This window comes from Microchirus variegatus (genome assembly GCF_963457635.1).
Source record: "Microchirus variegatus genome assembly, chromosome: 7".
NCBI classification, from domain to species: Eukaryota; Metazoa; Chordata; class Actinopteri; order Pleuronectiformes; family Soleidae; genus Microchirus; species Microchirus variegatus.
In genome coordinates, this window is record NC_139808.1 from 13,213,272 (window position 1) to 13,236,356 (window position 23,085).

General features: G+C 40.1%; 1 protein-coding gene across 1 annotated transcript; it reads left to right on the top strand.

Moving 5' to 3' along the window:
* The first annotated feature begins 621 nt into the window (after positions 1–621).
* LOC310930035 (ADP-ribosylation factor-like protein 8B) lies at positions 622–8,348 on the top strand. The gene is made up of 7 exons (XM_083892925.1): positions 622–810; positions 3,961–4,041; positions 4,209–4,282; positions 4,507–4,600; positions 5,149–5,216; positions 5,470–5,540; positions 6,661–8,348. Exons 1-7 carry the CDS (start codon positions 688–690, stop codon positions 6,708–6,710), a joined length of 561 nt encoding a protein of 186 aa, XP_083749051.1. The 5' UTR covers positions 622–687; the 3' UTR covers positions 6,711–8,348.
* The last annotated feature ends 14,737 nt before the right edge of the window (positions 8,349–23,085 follow it).

The following is a 23,085-nucleotide window of genomic DNA, read 5'->3' on the forward strand; positions in this document are numbered from 1 at the left end:
TGTATGGTATGGAATTTTTAAATTCTATGGAATTGATTGTGCCTTCAGATTTGTGTACCTAATGTATGTAATGTGTTTTATGTATATATTATGTTATCTTACTGTCATAAACCATTTACCCAGTTAAGGTCTAACACTTAAATACTGCCAATGCATTACAAGCTAGAAATTAATAAAACAAGCCATTTTTTATCTACCTACAGTATACTTGCTTGTGTTTTATTTAATTTTTTTTAATGATAGGATTATCTCTGTTACATACATGCATACTTTATTGATTCTACAAGGGGGAAATTCACATTGTCCAGCAGCTCTTGATATGCAAGTGAAACACTCAAAACCCCCAGATACACAGTAAAAAGCTCTTACTTTACTAAATATATACACAACAGTCATTTAACAGTATCTTAAAATGGCCACAGCCCACACTTGATTAGTGGACCGTGAAATATTTGTTTAAAGTGTTTTTAGGAACAGACGGTAGGCGGCAGCACTAGCCCAGTGCAGCGTCTAATGGATCAAACAGACAGCCAGAAGAAGAAGAAGGAAGCGAGACGCGACTGTCAGGCGATCACATGACATGACAAAGCAACTCGCTTCTTCATGTGTAGACTCCACTGTTGTTAGCCACTCCACAACCGACTGTGTAACATCCGCACGCCCGCAGCGACTGCTGTGTCATCCAAGATGCTGGCCCTCATCAACAGACTCCTGGACTGGTTCAGGTCCCTGTTCTGGAAGGAAGAGATGGAGCTGACGTTAGTGGGACTGCAGTCCTCCGGGAAAACCACATTCGTCAATGTGATTGCGGTGAGAAGCTAGCTAAGCACACCGGCAGAGCCGGGGAGAGAGGGCCCAATGCTGGCTGTTGTTTTCTCACTGTGTCTGTGTGTTATACAGTGACACGTTTAGAGTTCCGCGTTTTCATGACGTGACTCGGTGGCTAAATAATGTCTGCTGCGTTACAAACAACACACACCTGCTGCTGCTGCTGCTGTTGTAGTTTTGTTGTTGGACATGCTGACATGACAAAGTTGTGACAGTGTGTGTGCTAATAATGGAAACTGGGGAAGTGGTGTTGTCATGTGTGTCAGCAACGCCAGCAAACATGTTGACAAACATTTACAACAGCTACTTGTAGTAAACAAACAGCTCGGCTTATCTACGTCATGTAGCCTGGAGCCACTGCTGTTTAAACGGTGACCTGTCTTGATATTGTGGCCGATGGGTGTGCAGATAAGTAAGAGGCTATAATGTGGTATTTACAATTCAAAAACAAACGGGCAAAGGAAAGGGAAGTAACGCAACACGTACTGTATAGTGGTGCTTAATCCGGGTGGACATCACAAAGTACCTCACGATACCAGACAATAATTATGCGATACATGGTCTACGATTAATTTATTTATGGTTTATTTTTAACAGAAACATAGACAGCACTGCTGTCCAATACATGCGTCATTGTTTGTAGCAGATGCTAATTTGCAAAATTTGTACCTAGAAGGGCGTTTTTTTCGACAGGAATTGATGGTGAATATAAGCAAACTAGTTTAAAGGTATAAAACATGCATTAAAAAGTACAACACATACAATAAACAGATATTTAAGCATTACATCCAACTAAACATGTATGCCCTTTTTGTTGCTGAATCAGCCAGGGTTTTGTAGCTCTTTTAAAAAGTGTTTTCAACAATACAAATAATATCACACTATTAGAGCTGCAACTAATGATTATTTTTCGTAAAATCGATTAATCTGTCTATTATTTTCTCGATTAATCGATGAATCGGTTGGTCCAGAAAATGTCTGAAAATGTTAAAAAATAAAAATGTTGATCAGTGTTTGTCAAACCTGGAAATGACGACGTTCTCGAATGTCTTGTTTTGTCCAAAAACCAAAATGATTCAGTTTTAATGATTTCTTTGTTATGTGGAGCAAAGAAAATATAAAATACATTTAAGAAGCTAAAACAATCAGAAATCTTGTTTTAATCATAAAAAGATTCAAACCGATTATCGATTATCAAAATAGTTGGCGATTCATTTAGTAATTGATTAATAATCGATTCATCGATTAATTGTTTCAGCTCTACACGATATTAACGATTCTTTGATAATCAAAAAATTGCAAGACAATCACATAGTGATACATCACAATATCTGTTAAACTGAATAAAATATTTTAACTGGTTTCTCTATTATTCACCACATGGAGAACAAAGTGCATAAAGTCTATGTATTGAACATGGATGGGGCATCTCTTAATGTAGCTTTCTCTCCCATTATCCCACTGTAAACTTTGTTTTATTATTTAATAAGTTTCCCTTAATCATTTGAGCAGTGTCACTGTGATGAGACATCGAGTAGCTACGCCTGGCAGGAACTGCTTGCCTTAATTTATGAATTATTATTCTGATATCCGCCATGACTTTTCAATTATTGTATCGCACGAGGAAGGACGAGGATATATCAGCAAATCTTTTTGACCCACCTCTAACCACTACTACCAACCAACTTAGAATCTTAACTAGAACCTTCTTGTCAACAGATGTTTTGCAATGAAGGATACATCTATAAATAGGACTGGATGGAGAAAAGTATCTGTTCAATGCTTTATTTCTTTGAACCGATTGCTTTTTATCTAATGATGACTTCTCCCTTGATTATGATTTTATTGTCACATGAAAGTCATGCAACTCTAAACAACATAAGCTATTCTCGAGTCTGTTTGATGCTTAAATAACGACTGTTCCATCTAATATCCCTTCACTTTTTCATGGCAGGCTTAAAACAGGATATAATGTATGAAGGAATTCATTGAAGAATTAATGTTACTTAAAATAACAGGAAGAAAAAAGAAAAGAGAGACCACATAACACCTGTGCTTTGGCACCGTCTAACCTCTTTTAGCTCCTCCTTCTTCACACCCCATCCCGAGCGCTGAGATCAAATAACAGGTTGCTTTTACATGTGCCAAAATCCCTGACTAATAACTCTGGGTCTTTAAAAAACACTTTTAACTGCAGCAGCAGCTGATCACCTGATTTTGATCTATATCCTCAGGCGCCAACAAAAACAAATCCTAGACACTATAAAATGGGATTATTTTGTAACCATGAATAGAATGTTCTTCATTTTAGGCTGATCAGCCACATCTTCAGAACTGAACTCTGCACAGTTTAGTTTTGTCACACAGGCTCGCGTTTGTACTTCCTCTCACAGAAATCTCCCTCTGTCGTAAGGATACGTTAACGGCATGTTGTCAGTCCTGTTTTATTGTTCAGACTTGGAATATTCCGTGATAATTTTGCAAGCTGTTTTGGTCCTGCTGGTTTGGGTCAGCCACCCCTGAGAGTAATTGTTATCCAGTGTTAGTTTTATCGGTTTCTTCATCGTTACTCTGTGCTCTTAAGTTGAAGACAGGTTTTAAGCACTGTCGACTCTGTTGACTCTGTTGACTGTTGTGGTCATGTCAGGTGAACTGCAATCACGTGGTGCCTCTTTCTCCAGACACACACATTCCATTAAGCTGTTCAACAAAGCCCACGTCAAATATGAGTCACACAAATTGTCTGCTGTACTTTTCCCCAATGTCAGATCACATGGTTTATGTGTAAAAGTTGTTTGTGCCTAAGCAGAATACATTGGCTCTGTGATTGGATTGCAGTCTTTGAAACATTTAATCTGGTTGTAAAAAGCCTGATTGGAAGCTGATGCTGCATAAATGGCAAATTATCTCAGCATGATTCATGGCTGTGAGTGTTTGAGCTAATATTCCCTTGTGTTCATTGTGTCAACATGTCCTGAAGTGGTTCACATCACATGGAGAGGAAACTGACCTATAAACAACGTGGACAGATTTTATATTTAGTTGTAAAAAATGCACAACAGTTTGACACTCAAGCTGAAACAACCTTTATAACAATGTCTTCTTTCTTCTTTTTTTTTTTGTCTTGTACAGTCAGGCCAGTTCAGTGAAGACATGATTCCCACAGTTGGTTTCAACATGCGGAAGGTCACTAAAGGCAACGTGACAATAAAGGTAGGCTGAAAAGTCAGGGTCCAGCTGAGTGCTCTCACTCTTAAACTGAAATCAGTCTTATACTGGACTGAAGTGCAGAGCTTACAGTTGTAATTGTGTAATGATTGGCTTCTTTTAAAGGTACCAAAAGGTTACATTTTTTTTGCTTCTTCTTTTTTTTTCTTTAGATATGGGATATAGGTGGCCAGCCCCGCTTCAGAAGCATGTGGGAGCGTTACTGCAGAGGAGTCAATGCAATCGTGTAAGTTCTCTTGTGGTTCTCTCGGGTACGGCCTGTGGCTTTTGTGGAAACTGGAACTGAAAAATACACTGAAATTTCACACTACTGCTTATCATCCTGTTTACATTTGCACGAGTATTGGATTTGTGTGGGTATAATGTGAATATTTCAGCAAAGTACTTTATGTCAGCAGTTTGGTTTTTGATGTGACAGGTATTTTTTTAAATTTATTTTTTCCTTTGCAGTTACATGGTGGATGCAGCAGACCGAGACAAGATAGAAGCTTCCAGAAATGAACTGCACAACCTTTTAGACAAACCACAACTACAGGGAATTCCTGTAAGAAGAAACTTGTTGCTTTTTGACTAAATCTCATTGTATTTCAGCCTCAAATCAAATCAAGTCTTAACTTAAACAGAACCTTTTCATGTAAAATTGCAACACAGAGTAGTGGCTCGGCTACTCTGACTGTCTGTTACTGAGACAAGTACCATAGAAGCTACATGCAGTTTCCTTGAAGTTCACCTGTAGAACAAGAAAAACAAATCTGAGAATTATTCAGGTGCTACTGTATTAAGAGATTTAACAAACATTGCAGTTAATGCCTTGCAGTGACTCCGACCAGATGACATTGCAGTTGTTATTTGAACCCAATATTGGATTAAAAAAAAAAAGTTCAATACCTTATCGGACGAGACGTTTGTTTTGAAAAGGTTCAGGTTTAATCAATAGGTTTCTAGCTACAGTGACTTGACACCACATGCTATTCCCTAAAGTCTGGAGTATGTGAAGACGAGAAATCTGGTATTATCAGGTTGTGCGATGACATGGTTACATTTCTGAGCAAGATGTTGATCGGCCCTTTATCCCCCTTTTTCATTTTCCAGGTTTTAGTTCTGGGCAACAAACGAGATCTGCCCAGTGCTCTCGATGAGAAGCAGCTCATTGAAAAAATGTGAGTCCTTATGTTTCTAGTTAAAAAGTTAATATTGTATTTAAGAAAATTGTTTTGTGTCATACTCTTAACTCGTGCTAAATTTAATGTTGTTTTATAAAGTTCAACTATATTTAGCTGTCACAATATGGTCTGTTATTGCAGACTACACTTTTTTTACTTTTACTTTTGACCATCAGGATTCTGTGCTCTTAAAAGAAAACCAAGCTTCTCATTTCTAGACATTCACATTTCCCACATTTTCCGTTTGCAGGAACCTGTCTGCCATTCAGGACCGAGAGATCTGCTGCTACTCTGTCTCCTGCAAAGAGAAAGACAACATAGGTAAACATCTGAACGGAGGTTCATGAAGACAGTTTGCAAATGAAGGCTTATTCAGGGGACATCAAGGAGTTTTGTCCAAGGAGGTTTTAATGCCACTGTGCTGTGCAATGTGCTGTCACTGCAGTGAACCATGCCATGTTGAAAGTTGTGTCTTGATGACTTCTTAGTCTTTTTAACTGAGCGCAGTTCAACATTATTCTTGAACTCGTTGGTCCTGATTATGGCAATTTGGCTTTCTGACTAACTTATACCGCACATCTCAAGGAACAGTGTTTGAAGCCTTGTTTATACTTGTGTGGGGTACCGTAGCAGAGAACTGCTACTTGGTTTACAAAAAACTAGTCCGTGAATACGCAGGAATTAATGTCTTCCTAGAATAATGTCCTCTTTGTACTCCTGTGCTTTTCAGTTAAAGTATAATCAATGTTGTCCATTGCTTCACATTAAATTCGATTTCTTTCTCTCTTTAAATGCCACATAAGATTTAAAGTAGTAAAGTAGACCTAATACCCAAACATCTTTTTTATTACACTGTAGAACACACACCCAGTCTGGAAGTATTTAACAAAAGTAATGATTCTGCATGAATTGCCCTAAAAATAGGGATTTTCAATTATACCTATCAACTGGTACTCGTGTCTCTACTATCTAAAATGTCCTTAGACAAAGACTTCAATAATAGCAACTTGCTGCAGTGCAGCTGCTATACCAGTGTTTTACACTTTCAAAAATAACAATATTGGAAGCAGAATAACTAATTGGATTAGACGAACAGCGCAGCGCTTCATGATCAAATCACTTTTTTTTTTATTTAGCGCAAAATCACATCATGCAGGATCTCATGATCAAATCACTTTTTTTTTTATTTAGCGCAAAATCACATCATGCAGGATCTCACTTTACATGGTAATGCAAGAAAAGACATTATCTTTAACGGGAATAAATATCTGTTGTGATGTAGCGACAGAAGAGAGACACACCAGGAGCAGATATACAGTATATCAGCTGCATGTTCACTCAGGGTGGTTCTGAATCACAAAGTCAAGCAGTAACATGAATTGTTGCACAAAATTATACTTATGTGAACCAAAAACCTAACACCTGCCTCTCCTGTGTGCAGACATCACACTGCAGTGGCTCATCCAGCACTCAAAGTCCAGGAGAAGCTGAAAGTGAAGCTTGCAGCTCTGGCCTCACCCCCTCTTATGGTCCTGAGTCCTCGACAGTCATCCCCTCCACTGCCTCCACGAAGTAATCCAGCTCTCTCTCTCTTTGCTCACTACTCTCAACACCCAGTACACTACCATAGATGTGTCGTCCCTGCACAGCACTACCACCAACCCAACTATATTATGGAGTCTCAAAACCTCGGCTGGAAGCTGGATTGTCAATCATGCCTTTATTGTCCGTCATTACAGACTTGCTTCTTGGTTTATCCTCTTGTTTCCTTCAACGCAGGAATCCAATTAGGATGGAGTGTCTCCTAATCCACTATCAAATGTCCTTTTTTCCCCCTCATGTTGCCTTTCAACATTTGTTGTATATGTGACATTGAGTGATTGTGATTTTTTTTTTTTTTTTGTGAGATTTAATTGCCAAACAACGATGGTTGCCCGTCAGCTAATGTCTGCAATCCCTGATAAATCCATGGCAATGTAGCCTGTGATTATGGAAGTATCTATTTTATTAAGTGACATTGATGAAAGTTTACACCAAATGCAAAGATCAACAGAAGTTGAGTGTGAATGGTTGTGCTTTTCGAGGCAGATGAACAGACGAGATATTTAAGTGCCTTTGGCTGAGTGAGAGTCCCAATCTGACCGTTGTTGCGGAATACATCTTCAAAACCATTATATAAAAGACTTTGTTTTCAAGAAATCCCTTGATCATGAGTAACGCCACCTCTTTACAAATTAATTTAATGTTCTCTAATCGTATAAATACAATGACAGTCCTGTATCAAAATTGTGAAAAATGGATGACGTGGATGTGAGGAAATGTTACATTTTGTGTGGCTGCTGGATAATTTAAATTTTTTTTTTTTTTTTTTGAAAGCTAATTCACTTGTAGCCTGTGACTCTTATGTAGCCTAAAATATGGGCCTGCTTTTGCTTGCACTTCTCAGGTTGGTTTAAATCTCTCTGAACGGGGTGTGTTTGAGTCGGAGAACAGAAAGCCAGCGTTAGTCAGGACGAAGGGGAAGCAGGTGACGGCCCAGTAGTTCAGAGAGCGGTGGATGCTTAATTGTGCTCCATGCGTCGCCTCACCCCTGGTCTGAATCCTGATGGTCTCTTTGAACAAGTCTTAGCAGTTCAAGGACAAAGATTTGCTGCTTTAAAAGCGACGCATCGATTGACTCGTCTTTTCTTTTCAGTGACAAGAAAGTGCTTTCTCTCCCCCGGTGTCTGCCACTGAAATCTGCCCCTTGCTTGACCAGGACACCTTGATAAGTTTCTTAGTGTGTCAACAGATCGAGGCGACCCATCCCTTCTGCTACAATACTACACGTAGGCCTTATGTACTTCTTTGTGCTTGTTTCACAAATCCATCGTGCACACACACACTCGACTTATCTCACGTTGTGCCGTGTCTGTCTGTGATCGCCGTAATCTTAGATGCCGATTGTTGGGACCACAGCAGCAGTGAGGGGCTTGTATAACTGGGTGACTGTGTGGGGGGGGTAATCTGGGGAAAGCTTTGTTACCTGTGTAATATTATAGCCTATTTGCAATTTGTATGTGCATGTGCTTATCCACATTCAATTGCAAGCTTTGTAAATAAGAAGTTAGCATTTTTATTCCCACAAATGCTCCTATAGATGTATTGCATTCTATCTCTGTGATTGCGAATAAATTTGTTTTTATTTTTAAGGAGCTTCTGTGTCATCTTCAAATTCGTTTTAAAAAAGTTTCAGCTAAGCTTGTCACCACTAGGTGGAGGCAGAGGGCTTCGGAAGGATAATTTGAAAGTCCACACACTGAGATCTGAAGTTGTGGTGAACTGTGATCATGCTTCCCTTCTTTAATAAACCGTATGGTGAAGTCTTAAATGTGAATGCGAATAAGCTGCATAGTATAGATCGCATTTCTTACGCCCTACCAGCACCCACCATCTGAATTTCCCAGACCCCACGGTAGATGATCAACACCTCTTAAGAGTTTCTTGGTCCAAAAAGAAAAGGACCACATTGCTATTCTGCTAATGTTAAAACAAGTGCACAGCATGTTGCAAACCTGGAGGCCATAAAACAAACCGTGTTCTCACAGCTGGTGCTGCACTGAGCGCGGTCCTGTGCTGTTAAAGTTAGAACATCTTAATTAATATCGTTTGTTAAGTGTAGCGTTTAATGAACAGCTGCTGGCATTTATTGTATGCCAGACCTGTGCTTAGAAAGTGTGGACAGACATAGTTGTGAGGTGATGAATTCCATAGGCCAGCAGAGACCAGAGCAAGTGTGTGTCGGAATGGGAATTATAAGTGTATGTGTGGTTTATAAAATGTCACGACCGCGACAGGATTAAGTGTTGGTTACAAACCTGGCCTGACGATTTACGTAGAGAGGAGGTCATGGAAACGACCCAAAGGTGTGACATACTATTAATGTAGATGCACTCCATTTCCGATGGCACACACATTACATAATACATGTTTTGCAACTTTCACCTGTCACACATCAACTGTCCAAACTTTTCAGTCAGTCCACTGAGTGACATTTGACACCAAAACTACAGAAGCTGCTGTAAATTGTAAATCACGGCATGATTCACCCTCTCATAGTTTAATTTAACGTTGATGGATGCCTTAAATAATGAGGATACATTCAGCTGTCGACAGCAGCTCATAATGATACAATTAGACTCCCATCTACATAGCAATTTAGCCTCAGCATTATGAAAAAAAAAATTAAATTAATGATGTCTGCGTTGGAGCTCATGCTGTCCTCATCCACCCAGTTTCCCCCCGTTTATTAAGTGCCACCCTGTCTAATGGATAAAAACAGTTCCAGACTGACGCTGCTGTCATTTTAACAGAGTGGCACACAGACCTGGTGTCGCTCTGCATTCACACGTTAGGACACCTGCACTTTACGCTCACTCAATTGTGTGTCAATGGGGTAATAAACAAACAACGATATCACCACCTGGTCCATAATCTGATTCAGTCACACTGTTAGCAATAAAATGTCCGCTCACCAGGAGTTATTCCCAGAAAACAATCTTTATTAGCAGCCAGCAGACAGTTTCAGCCAAAGGCCAGTCACACACACACTAATCCTCACACACTATATGTATATATACTGATTATGTATATATTGTAAGTGTGTCACAATGCAGAAAAATGTAATGTTATTAAATTGGAATATGATTTACAAACATAACTTGTGTCTGCACATATTTCTGGTTTGGAACAGCAGCTACAATTACAATTTATATATATAAATTAACTATTCAACCAAGGCAGGAATCTTTATATTTATTATTAATCATTATTCACAGATCATTTTGGACATGAAGTAGTCAAACAAACACAGATTTAACCACCAGGTAAAATAAACGTGGCTAAGCTTCTTGTTCTTCTTGCAAATATGAATCCACAAATGTAACTAAACTAACTAAACTTAACCCTGTTTAAATACTATGAAATCAGTTGAAATTACTGAATACGTCCCTGTCAGATGTAGATCAATATTACATGATTAAAAAAAACTTTATTTCAGCTGAAATGTACATTACTGCCACCTATGGGCTATGATCGGACCCATAGGATACACCATACCATAAAGGGCACATCAATAAAAGAAGGAAAGGACGATTCATGTGACAAATTGGAATATGTTGCAGTGATGTGACACAATCTCATCACATGACCAGACATGTGACTCCACCTCCACCTCATTATTTATTTAATAAATAATCATGAAAACTATTAACTAAAATGTTGGAGTAAAATCTTTTAATTGTTAATTTTAAAAAAAGTTAAAAATTGAATTTGTATACAAAAAGGATATTATTCACAATGGCTGCAACAACGTACACACACATACACACACTACATTAATATATGTTTTACATATTGCACGAAATGTATACAAAATCCTTTGGTAAGTTAAAAGAGATGGTAATGGTTAAAAGATTCCACAGCTGCGAGCAAAATGTGTACTGTGCAAAAAAACATTTGTGCACATTAATATTGGGAAAGTCTATGTAAAATAAATAAATAAATACATTCAGAGATAATACTGCTACGTCCAAACTAGTAAAGGGAAGTTACAGATAAAACATAAAGCTACAACAGCATGTGCACACTAGAGGTCACACTGTCACCTGCATGAGTCACAAAATAAACTTTTTTTGCAGTGCAAGAGATTTTTGGTGAAGTTCTTCAGCAGTTTGGCGTTTGTAATGTTGCATTACTGCCTTCTTCTTGTCCTTCCTTTGCCTCGTCCTCTCCTTCTCTTTAAATGTTGAGTTGCTTTTTCTCTGACGTGTAATTTGTCAACTCTGTCCAATCAATCAATTTCTGCAACTGTCACATAGCAGAAATCTCCTACTCGCGTGAAAACACGAGTATAGCTCCTGTACTATCACTGTCAAGACTTAAGCGATGGCACCAAAAGAAAGTTCTGCAATATTCATAATAAGACTAGCTTTTAGGCATTTAAGCCATCATTTTAATGATGTGCAGCATTTGCAGTGCGCCCACGCAGCATCTCACTAAATCCCCAAGCTGCCAACATGTGGTTGTAAAGGTGAAGGCCATTTCATGTCAGATTTACAGCACCTGCATCGGTATGTTTCAAACAGCAGGATAATAAATTTACAATTCAGCACAGGATTGCGAAAAGGGCAGCCGTGATGGAATGTAAAATGAAAAATAAAATACGTTTTTTTTTTTTTTTTGGTACATTTAAATATGTACAGCTGATCACAACAAAAATCTGTCTCTCTTTAATTCCCGAAAAATGGCACAAAAAAAGTCACACTAGAAGTTCAATATAACTTTGTTAGTGTTGAACTTATATTAAAAGTATTCAATTTACCAATATTACAGAGTATATTTATACTTTTTCGTGTTGAAATGCCACAAAAAAAAAGACATTACATTTAACATTGTTCCAGAGCGTATTCACTATTATACCATGATTAAAATTGAGATCGGTTACATTTTTATTAATAATCTATGCTAATGCATGTATAAATTATTAATAATTTGGAGTGTTATAAACTGACTGATTCAGAACTGTTCTGCCCAAACCTATAACTCGGTACAACTGTTATATACCTGCTCCTGGTCTCTCTTCTGTCCCCACCTCTCCTTTGTCACCCAATTTTCCTTTCACCCCAACCGGTCGAGGCAGATGGCTGCACATCCTTGAGATGATGCATGCCGTGATTCAGGGCTATACAAATACATTTTAATTGAATTGGATTTGGTCCTAGTTGGAATTGGTATTAAATGGACTCTTTTAGAGTTCTTTTAACACTGCAAAGTTTACCGAGCACGTTAAATATGTCTGTAACTGGACACTGACACAGTCAGTTGTTTCTTATTTACCATTTACCAATACGTCCTTTTAGTTCAGATTGATTGAAATAAAACATCAGAGCTCCTCTCGTCTTCAGCTGAGCTAAGTGTCAGGCAATTTGTTCCGGGACCTTAAAGCCTCTGTTTTATGAGACGTAAATAAGTTGTTCCTAATGTCGTTAAACTATAGAGTTAGGGATTAGAGGTTTGGAGGCGAGGCAGCGACGGGCATCTGCGAACACTTCATTCAGGTCCCCACGAGGACCATAATTTAGCTCCAATCAGCGCGTGTGGAATGTCACATGATTCATACGGAGCCGCGAGGCACATATCATTTGCACCCTGTAAATGACAGATGCTCACACACATGCTGTCTGTGATAAGGCTCCATAGACGTATAGAGTGGATAAACATGAACGTTTACTACTGTAGGTGAGTGCTTCACCTTACTGTCATATTCAATGGCTGTTTCTAGCTAAATTCGATTATTTTTGTTTTTAAGATTTGAACAAATCGATTAAAATGTACTCTATGACTGTTAGCATTTTAATTTTGAGCATGTTATAGGTCAGCATTTATACACTCAGGTACCTGTGATTATTCTTTTCTAACTAACCCAAAAGCCTCAACAGAAAACCTCTGTTTGATAAGCACAAAGTTTTGTTTTTTCCAGTTGATACCAGTTAAACCTTTCTGTTATTTCTTTGTGACTGTTGTAGGAGTGCAGAAAAGCTGCTGAGACCTCCAAATGCAATAATTCCATTTCCACTCAGGGAGAGTAATCTTTTTTCGGTCCATTTTGTCATCCGGCGTCCTCTCAGATAGCCAGCTCCCCTGTGAGCGCTTTCATGCTCTCACCTCACTGCCTCGGCTCTGACACTCTCTCCTCCTCAGATTCCATTAAAAATCATAACTTCAGCTCCTGGGGCTCCAGCTAATGCATTTTCCAGCGTTTTGATTTTTTTTTTTTCTTTCCTCTCTCTCCTTCAACGTACCTCATATTTACATATAGATTGAGTATTTATCAGTCTGCGTTTTAAGGCAGATCCACTTTATTAAACCATGTTGGATTTATGTATATTTAATGAAAAGTTGATGTAGGGAGTGTAATTCTTTGAACAAGGGAGGATACTTGGTAGGTGGTGTTGAATGGTAATGCAGGGGATGTGAACAACTGAACTTTTGAAATGTTCTGGTTTGGTCAGTTCTTTTGTGTGTGTGTGTGTGTGTGTGTGTTGATATCAAAACTTTATCAGGCTGTTTATATTTGCTCCCTTCTTCACGAGACCTGCTGATTTTGATGTTTTTATTGATGTGTTCGGAGTGTGTTAGTTTACTATGCGTTGGGTTGTGAGGTAATGTGCTGTAATAACATGGTAAATGGTGTGTTGATGTATTTATATCGCGCTTTTCTAGTTTTTATGACTACTCAAAGCTGCTTTACACTACACAGTTTTGCTATTCACCCAGTCACACCCATTCACTCACACTCACTTTCATACAGCACATTTCACAATATCACTCATATTTCATACCCGTTCACAGGCTGCCAGGACAGCCGTCAGGAGCAATGTGAGGGTTAAGTGTCTTGCCCAAGGACTCATCGGCATGTAGACTAGGGAATCGAACCATCAATATGAAAGACAACTCGCTCTACCACCATATAGAGCATTTCTTCAGAATATTGGGAAAATGTTGATATTGGTGGTCTGATATATTGTATTTTATTCTCATTTTATTTGATTATTTCAAATATTTTTTCGAATTATTGTTACTGAAAATAACATCACATATGTGTGGCATCTGTAAGTACTGTGTTCGTGCCCAGCACAGGTCACATCTGTGCGTTGAATACAGAGCCAGGAGACGGTTAGTCTACCTGCACCTCCGGCAGCCACTCCATCTGGCCATTTAATAGTCCAGAGCACAACCTCCCATAAACCCACAAACTGTATAGGTTAAACAACAATCATGTTAATGAGGGAGCTTTACAGGTACTGGAATATGTATAGGTTTCATTAGCCACATTCGCTGTTATTACTTCATTTAAATTTCACTTCATTCATTCATTCATTCATTCATAAGATGATTAAAATACTACTATGTGAAATGGGACATTCTGATCAGCTTTTTGATGCTTGAGTATTTGGTGGTTTGGGAATTGCAATGTTGGAATAAACGTGACTAATCAGTTCATGTGGACCAAGCTGATATGATGTATGAACACAGTGCGCTTTTCTCTCGTCTCATCTTCAAGGATTTTTTTTTCCAGGCAATTGATTTTTTGGGTTTACATTGATGAGAGAGAACGGAGTAGAATAGAATAGAATAAATGGGATTCACCCATTCACCAGACTGTGTATGATTGGACATAACCTGCTGGTTTGAAAAGTGAAACTGTGGAGGTTAGATGGAAGTAGCAGTTAGCCACCATATGTTTGTATGGTATGTACGTACTGTATGTTTAAAGGTCACATAGAGTGGTCCTGTTGCACATAAATGTTAGTTATGGAGGTCTACTTACATATATTAACTTGTTTTTATGGTCAAAAACCTCCTAGTTGCTGTAAACTAGCCGATAGAAATCCTCTTTTCTGACAGTCTTTTACTGCTGCGAGATTTCAGAGTGAACTTTCACCCCCAGAAGACAGAGTCTTGTGATTGGCCAGTACTATCCAGCACATCCGTTCTCAGAAGCGCAGCGCCCCCCTCTGGAACGGCGGATGCACTGCTCCTCATTATCAAAATATTGTTTTAACAGTGTTTAAAAATAGCTTCGTCACGACTCCCCGCCGCAGTCCCTTTTATGACTTTGACCCGGAGTCAGACCCAGAGTCAGAAGACACTGTTGCTCGTGAAACACCTCCACAACGGACGTTATTCTTCTTCTGCGGTTCAATATACGTAACTGGATGTGCCCGGACTACCGCCCGGAGCAGGACGATCAGTTGTTCAGGAGAACCGCTGCTTACGTAACTATTACGGGATTTTCAGTGATCTCGTTGAGCCCCGAGATTACAATAAAACACAACGTTCTCAGCAATGGCTGAACTTTTTGTTTCGAACCGTCAGGGCTTCATAAACAAGGTAATGACGCAGATACACACCCAAAAAACATCGATAATAGGAACTTCCAGTCTAGTTCTGCTTTAAAGGGAAATCAATGATATAACATGGTTTAAGTGAGTAGACAACGCGTAATTTACAGCTGGTATTGCTGCATAGGTAAGGTAGGACGTGGCACCAGTCAAATCCCAATTTTCAAGACTTCACAACGGGAGTTTGTTGTGCAACTGCAGGACTTAGTTCATGGATTATATCCAATCCATGAGTGCAACACAGACATTCACCATTCATACCAGTTTCGAACACACATAAATATTGCAGTGGATATAAAGAGAGCCGACAGTGGGGGGTGGGATGTATCAGTTCCATCAGTTGCAGTGCAGCCTGTTTTTCCCAGCTGTTCCACTCCCACGACACCACTTTTTTTTTTCATCCAGAACTTTTATTTATCGATGGCAATGTGGATGTAAAGAGGATTCCAACAAATAACACAATGCAATCATTCAGAAAGAAGCTGCAGACTCCGACTTTAAATCAATTTCAAAGAAAAAGCAACTTTTTTTTCGATATTAAAGCTTTTAACGTACTCCGTCTTCTACTCGATGCTGGGCTAACCCACTGGCTACTGGGCAGACATAAGACTACTGTTAGTGCTGATGGTGAATAATACTTAATTGTTAATTGTGCAGTCTTGTCACCCATCCAGAGTCTCACACTGCAATGAAACTGAATTATACATTAACAAACACACTGGACCCTGGGAGGTCTGTAAACTGCAGAGGACAATTGTAAAGAAAAGAGAAAAACCACAACTATATGTGACAATAAAATGTGTCTTTTCTGATAAATGCTGTCCAAAGCCCTAAGGAAGTCCCCCTCCTGTGTGCTAACAGCATCACAGGCTGTGGGCTTTAGGAATCTGCTGCTCTTTGTTTGCAGGCAGCATCAGGTATGAGTGTTTTCAGAGGACTTCACAGGGGCCGAGCGAGTCCCTTTATCCTCCAGTCAGTGTGGCTTCAGGTCGTCAATGCCTGAAAACCCTGTGGGTTGTGAATAAAGAGTCTGACAGGACAAATGGTGCACGGCAGACTGGAATGCACTGGGGAGAAAGATTAACAATGGGAACCAAATAATGTATCGCAAATAGTGGCTCCTAAACCTAAAGGCTCAGGCTATTTTCACTGCGTAAAGTTAACTTTGCCGTTTCATGCCTGAACCTATAGGTGTGGGTTTCGGTTTACACAGTGAGACTTTTGAGAGGGGATATTTTATTTTTTATGTTCTTCTTCCGCTTAACGATGAGTCTGACTGCCAGGAAGAGTTCAGCATTACTCCCAACATTACTCCCACTCCTCTAAATAAGGCCTTAATGAGGATTTAGATGTTCCCTCGGGCCACATGAATAGGGAACACAGTGACAGCTGGATTCAGACCAGGTAACCAGGCGTTGACATGGGCAGATCCCCTTCTCTGCAGGTCCAGGACCAGTCAGATCCAAAGATTGTCTCCTGACAAAAAAAAAAGCCCCTGCAATTTCACCAGAGTCGGAGCAGACGCTGAGCAATCATACTTTAATCCTTAATACACGTCACACTATGTACAGTATGCAGCACTGATGGAGTTAGCATGGCTCCAGATGAAATGTGATTTGTGAGGATGCCTCTAGCATGTGAAGTGATTGTGAGAGGCCGGCTGTGATCTGGTGCTCTTCTTCTGGCCTAATCCCCTTTACTACATTTGTTAGAATCCTTTTTTTCCCCCCTCAGTGGTCTTTTTATTACATGAGGGAAATGTCCACACGATGTCTCTTGGGCAACATGATTTATCCTTGCTCGTACTGTACAAGCAACAGTTTTCCCCTGTGGTTTTGCGCTCCATTATAAACGACGAGAGGTTCCTGAGGTTTTGCTGATGAGAAACAGCTGTAGCCTGAGCTACCTCAGTCACGGGAACATGAAAAATAGCACTTGAACAACTTTTAACCACCTGCCTGAGCATATGCACGTCTCAGCAACAAGCAGCCTGCAAGAGAGCAATCCAGCAAACTTTGCTGTGTGACAGTGAAGTCTTACTAATGCAACGCTAGACGCTGGATTTCACAATGACGTCCTCTTTTCCTCCCTGCAACACATTCATGTTTTCCACAAAGTATTCTCTATGTGACTTTATTGGATTGTCCATTTTCATTTCACTGACTCGCTGGCTGCGGTTTCCAAGTGGCAGTTTTGCCTTAGCATGTTGTCGTTGAGGCTCTTCCAAAGCAAACTTTCCATGTCATTAATTCTGTTGCCATGTTTTGCGTGAAACATCAACAACCCAACCACCTTTGTGTGTTATGATCTAATTAAGGGATTGTTCGAACATGATCTGATGGGGGGGAGTGTTTGGATACACAGGAAAAGAGATGGGGCATGGCAATCACAGCTGAATGGAGAATCGCATTCTTTGACATATTTAGCGTGTCCTTCACACTCACTCTGCTGCCAAGTTAAAAGCATTTCTGAGAGCATGATTAAAGGTTTCTTACACAACAGCATTTGTGCACAGCATGTCTTTGAGCAGAGGGTCCCTCCGTAAAGAAGCATGATGAAGCAGGACTGGAATGCTATTGTTTTCTAGGAATGTCATTTATGTGCCGTTCACATTTTGATGCTGAAATGAGGACAAGTTGCTATTTGTGGTGGAGGACAACTCTGTGTCGTCGTGCCAAGCCACAATTACCACCATCTTTCATGACGGTGGTACTTCTTAGAGATCGTTTTATTTTGGTAAACATTAATCTGGTGTGCCAGGCCACATACGACAGAGGCTCAGTGGATACAATGGATGCCAGTTTTAGCAGAGACGATTCACAAATGAAGAATGGCCATTTCAGATTTTAAAAAAAAGTGGCTTCAGCTTGATCTACTTGATTTAGCCTGGTCACTGGGTTCAAGGAAAAAAATAGGTTGGTTTCTCAAAATACTCAATCAAGTGGAGGAAATGTGACAAGTTAATAGTGGTAATAACATTTGTTTATGAAAAATATACCTTATTACTTCAATTAAAAAAAACATGTTTGTTTGTCTGTCAGGGTGTGGAATGGAAACGTAATTAATCATAGTTTTGGTTAATGACATTTTCCCTACCTACAACAAACTGACTCACCTGATATGCTCAGTGGACTGTAAATGGGTTTCCATGATGCAGCTTTACTCCATGGTAAACACAAACTGGAATCATCTGGACCTGTATCCGAGTTGCAACCAGAAGTGACGTCACCCTTAAAAAAACGGAACACCCGCTTTACAGCCTCGAGATTGGTGATTTGATTAGTGCCATGTTGAGATTTTGCAACAAGAAATTCACCTGAATCCATACGCCTATTCGGTGTCAACTCATATCATCTATTTTTCTCTACATGGTAATATAATTTACAAAATTGATATCTTAAAGAAGGGCCCACAGTTGGTGCCTTTGCAGCAAGAAGACCCAGGTTCCTGGGTTTGAGCCCCGGTTGGAACAAGGGCCTTTCTGCAAGGAGTTTGCTTTTTCTCCCTGTGTGTGCATGGGTTTTCTCCGTGTTCTCCAGGTTCCTCCCAGTCCAAAAACATGAAATTTGGGGATTAGGTAAATTGGTCACTCTAAATTGACCGTAGGCGTGAGAGTGAGAGTGAATGATTGTTTGTCTCTATGTGGCCCTGCGATGGACTGGCGAACTGTCCAGGGTGAACCCCCGTCTATAGCCCTATGTCAGCTGAGATAGGCACAGCACCCGCCGCGACCCTCCAGGGGAGGCTAAAGCAGTAGATAATGGATGGATATATTGAAGAAGACCTGAACTAGTGATTGAGACCATTATCTCTTCAGGAAAATGTTTCCTAATGTATTAAATTAAGTGGACTTGTTTTTGCAACCACCAGAGTCACCCCCATTGGCTTTTCAACATGTCTTCCATGTTTACCTCCACTAGCAAACCGTCAAATCGTCCATTTGACTGAATTCCATTCCAGGTTATTGCTTTGTCTTTATTGAACATGCAAGTGTTTATCATAGGGAACAGGTGATCGAGGTTTACCAAATCTGAGTTTTCACCACAGAGATTGATTGAGCGAGTTCACCAAGCAAGGTCTCACTCCTAAAAACCTTTTAATTGAAATCTAATTCCCAGTAAAATAAAAGGGCAAGGGTAAAAGAGGGTAAAACAAACACTCTCATTTGAGATTGAATATAGGTGGAAACTATACCATTCAGGAAACTGTAGCTACAATAGCAGACTGGATGACGTGAGCCCTGCTAAAAACCTCACTGCCACCTCAAAAAGTTCACTGTTTAACAAGTTTTAGCGGATTTCCACTCCCACATAGAGAAGGAAGTGTAAAGATTGTTTGGTATTACAAGGGAGGAAAAAAGATATACTTCTGACTGTCACCACCTCATAAAAATGCAACACATTGTTTTGAAACTTGAAGTATTTTTGTGGATTAAGCTATGAGAGCGATGTTACTTTTGGACAGAGCCTAGCGAGCAGTTTGCTCTTTATAGCTGTTTTTCCCGTGTCATGTTCATGGTAAGTCTGGCAACCCAGCTGCTAAGTGTAGCACTAGTTTTCACACTGAGGTTGGTATCTCAGATAAATGTGCTCACTCTTTCTGGCTTTTTCCCATAATATGTTAATAATAATCATTTTTGAAACACAGTTAAAGACGCAAAGCAGATGCCAGTGCTAGGCCAGGACCTACTGTATCAGAAACATTAAACAATGGGATTAATGCTCTTTGGCTCAAAAGCACATATGAAGCAATGCTTTTATTTATGTATATTAATGTATTTCATAGCCTCTTGTGAAGCTATATATTATTAAAATTTAAATAAAACCATGCTCAGCTCATGTATTTAACCTTCTCAAACCTCCTGTGTCATTCTGAGCTAATTCAGTGTAAACAGAGGAGGGAAATTATTGTTTGTTGATGTGAAATTGGTTTTATTTACATTGGAGCAATGCACAGACAAGTTCCTGGCCCGGGACCATGAAACAAGGCAGTGTTAGCACAGACAGAGAGAAAATGTGTGTACAGTGGAGGCAGTGAAGAGGATTTTCAAATGAAGATGTTTGCTTTGCATAATTACTTTTACAACTGCGTTCTTAAGTTTTGCTTATTTCTATTCCATGTGTCCATTCCTGTGGCTTTTATCTGAAATGACATCTCCTTTGTGATGTGTATCAAGCACAACGTCCCGCTCTGAAAATGACATGGAAATACAATTGTCTTTCATTTCCCCCTGACATTTGCTTTGTCTGCTTTCGGGCAGTCTTGACATGTGGAATGCATCATGTGACATTTGCAGTTTTCCATGGCTTATTGCTCTCTCACTGTGGTATGAAGGTTCTCTCGTGTTGGCCTGTTGTCTGTAGCCGTGGTGGTCTTTCTCTGCTATAGAGGCGTGTTGTGTTTCTGCCATTCTCGACAACGCTCTCCACCCTTTCATTCAGAGATTTGGCACCTTGAGGTCTTAACAAGTATCACACAGCCCCGCTAATCTTTATGCACGATTCCTTGAGAGAGGGGTTCACAGCCATCTTTGTTACTCCCACTGTTGCCTCTTGAGAGCAAGAGGCTCTGTGCATTCCTGCAGTAGCTGGTCATTGAGTTGACTCCATTGAAGCAGGAGAGCATGGGTCCAGCGCTCTGTCTCCGGACTGATGGATGGGCTGTCTGACTTTATCTGAGCAGGACGGACGCTGCGTTGGCTGGGGCCCACAGATTGTCACTCCTGACTGCTTTATCAGGGTCTGACTTATAGAGCTGTCATCCTCTTGGAGCAAGGTTCCCATGGCACCTCGTCCAGCCATCCCCATTCCTGTCTATCACGCTGCCACCCATGGACCTTGGCCTGCCTCGCTGGCCTCACGCCTGCCTCACACCCGCCAAGGGACAGATGCATTGATTGATCAGCTCTTGGATATTACGCAAGCTTGTTGTAAGAGCCGATCTTTTGCCAAGTGGTAATAACTCCAGATGAGGTGTGGATGTTCTTATTATATAGATATAGATCAGAGTGCCCTCAAACAATACCTTCACAAGATCTCCCTTGCCATGTATGTGCACATGAGACAGCGCTGCCTCTGTGTCTGAATGATAAAATGAGGATGGTGGCAATTTTTCAAAAATTCTCTCAAAGGCTATGTCCATGTTTCAGCTTGCCATGAAACCACAGTGGAGTTCTTTCCTTTTTCTCACTTTGATGAGCCATTGGAGAGCGGGTGGGGGGCGGGGGGGGGTTTCAGCCTTGTGATGTCGGGGCCTCTTGCACATTCTCAAGTTTTGTTAAAAACAGAGCAGCTTTTGTTCGACTGTCTGCAAGCAAGTGATCCACATTGTATCAGCGACTTTAGTAGCCACAAACAAATGATATGTTTTTTATTGACTTTTTTAATTTAATTTTGACCACACTTGTATAGACACCGTTTGACACCGTAGACATACTCTACCATCATTAAAGAAATTGTAAGATTTCTCTATGTTTATGTGGGTGTTGGTATCATCAGGGTTGTGAGCCACGCCAAAAGTATGAAAGATCGACTCCAGAATATCATCTCAAGATCTCACCTCTGAATTTTTTGTCAGTTGACAAAATATTACACATTAAAGACGAGAAGAAGAGATAAATGACAAAATAATTAAAATATCCTTAGTATCTCCTGAAGGCAAAACTTTAATTACCTTTACGTGTGTGATCGTTTTTAGCTATGTTGGTGGCATGTGAAGTGTCTTGATTTGTCGTGAACTTTGGTAAAAAAAAAAAACATTCATATCTCCCTTGGGGTGAATATGAATAACTTTGGTGAACCCTTGGGTTACCACATGGCACCGTGGTTATCCTGTGTTTTTGATTTATGACTAAATATCTGCAAAACTAATGAGATTCACAAACAATGACCAGTAAAGTAGTGTGTGGAGCAGGGCTGGGAAACCGCTGTCCTCCAGACCATATACAGCCCAGGAGACAATTACACTAGACACAGTCCCAGACTATTCAGAAATACAAAAAACTCTCATCACAGCAATTTTTCTGTGGTTAAAAACACACACACACACACACAATATTAGACTAACATGTTCTCCTGGGTGGTCCCCTGCAGACTGTTTGCCTGTGAAGGAAACACACTTGTTGCTGTTACATGCCATTGCTTGCAAGCATCATGCTGACTTTCAAGAGAATAAAAAAAAACTCAGTATATCCATTTTTTTTTATTTAATGGACAAAGCATCACAACCTCCGTCTGCTAGAACTCTTTGAACCCTTACATTTGTGTTTCTGTTTGGGTCAAACTGCCAATGTGGCTCGAGTCTGAGATGTGAAATTTACCCTTGTTAATTTTTTCATAATCACTGATATGCGTCTCTGTGCTTCCTTGTGATGTTCTGAGGCTTTAGTGGCTCAGTTATACAGGTATTTCGGGGTGAGTGAATGACAATGTGATTCATTTCGGCGTCCTACATTTTTAACTTGATGTGCAGAGATGAAAAACTTGCCCTCCTCCTCCTCCTCCTCCTGAGGGACGCTAGCTCCACAACACTCAGCACTTTGCCTGCACGGCTGATTGCAACCGTCAAGAGTGAGACAACAGGGACTTGTTAGGGCCACTCAGCTTTTTATCATAGCGATGTCAGCTCATCACAGTGCATTTAAAAAAAATGATTTGGCCAACAGACTCACATGTTGAGCGTGCACATGACGCCAGGTTTGTTTAACAGCAGTAATTGCAAAGTCAACGCTCCGTATATATCCATGTATACATCTATTCCACGTCATAACTGCGTGACACTATCTATCCATGAATGTGTGCTGCTCTTAAAATGGGTACAATGATATATTGCTCTAACTTGGTGCGTAGACATCTGAGAGCACGCATACGAACGTGGCCTCCTATGTCCAGTCCTGTCACACACACACACACACACACACTATG

Bases quoted from the DNA above. Each gene is read 5' to 3' on its own strand.
- LOC310930035 (XM_083892925.1), top strand. From the start codon at position 688: ATGCTGGCCCTCATCAACAGACTCCTGGACTGGTTCAGGTCCCTGTTC. The intron at 811-3,960 runs GTGAGAAGCTAG...TGTCTTGTACAG, and splicing joins CATTCGTCAATGTGATTGCG to TCAGGCCAGTTCAGTGAAGA. The intron at 5,217-5,469 runs GTGAGTCCTTAT...TTCCGTTTGCAG, and splicing joins AAGCAGCTCATTGAAAAAAT to GAACCTGTCTGCCATTCAGG.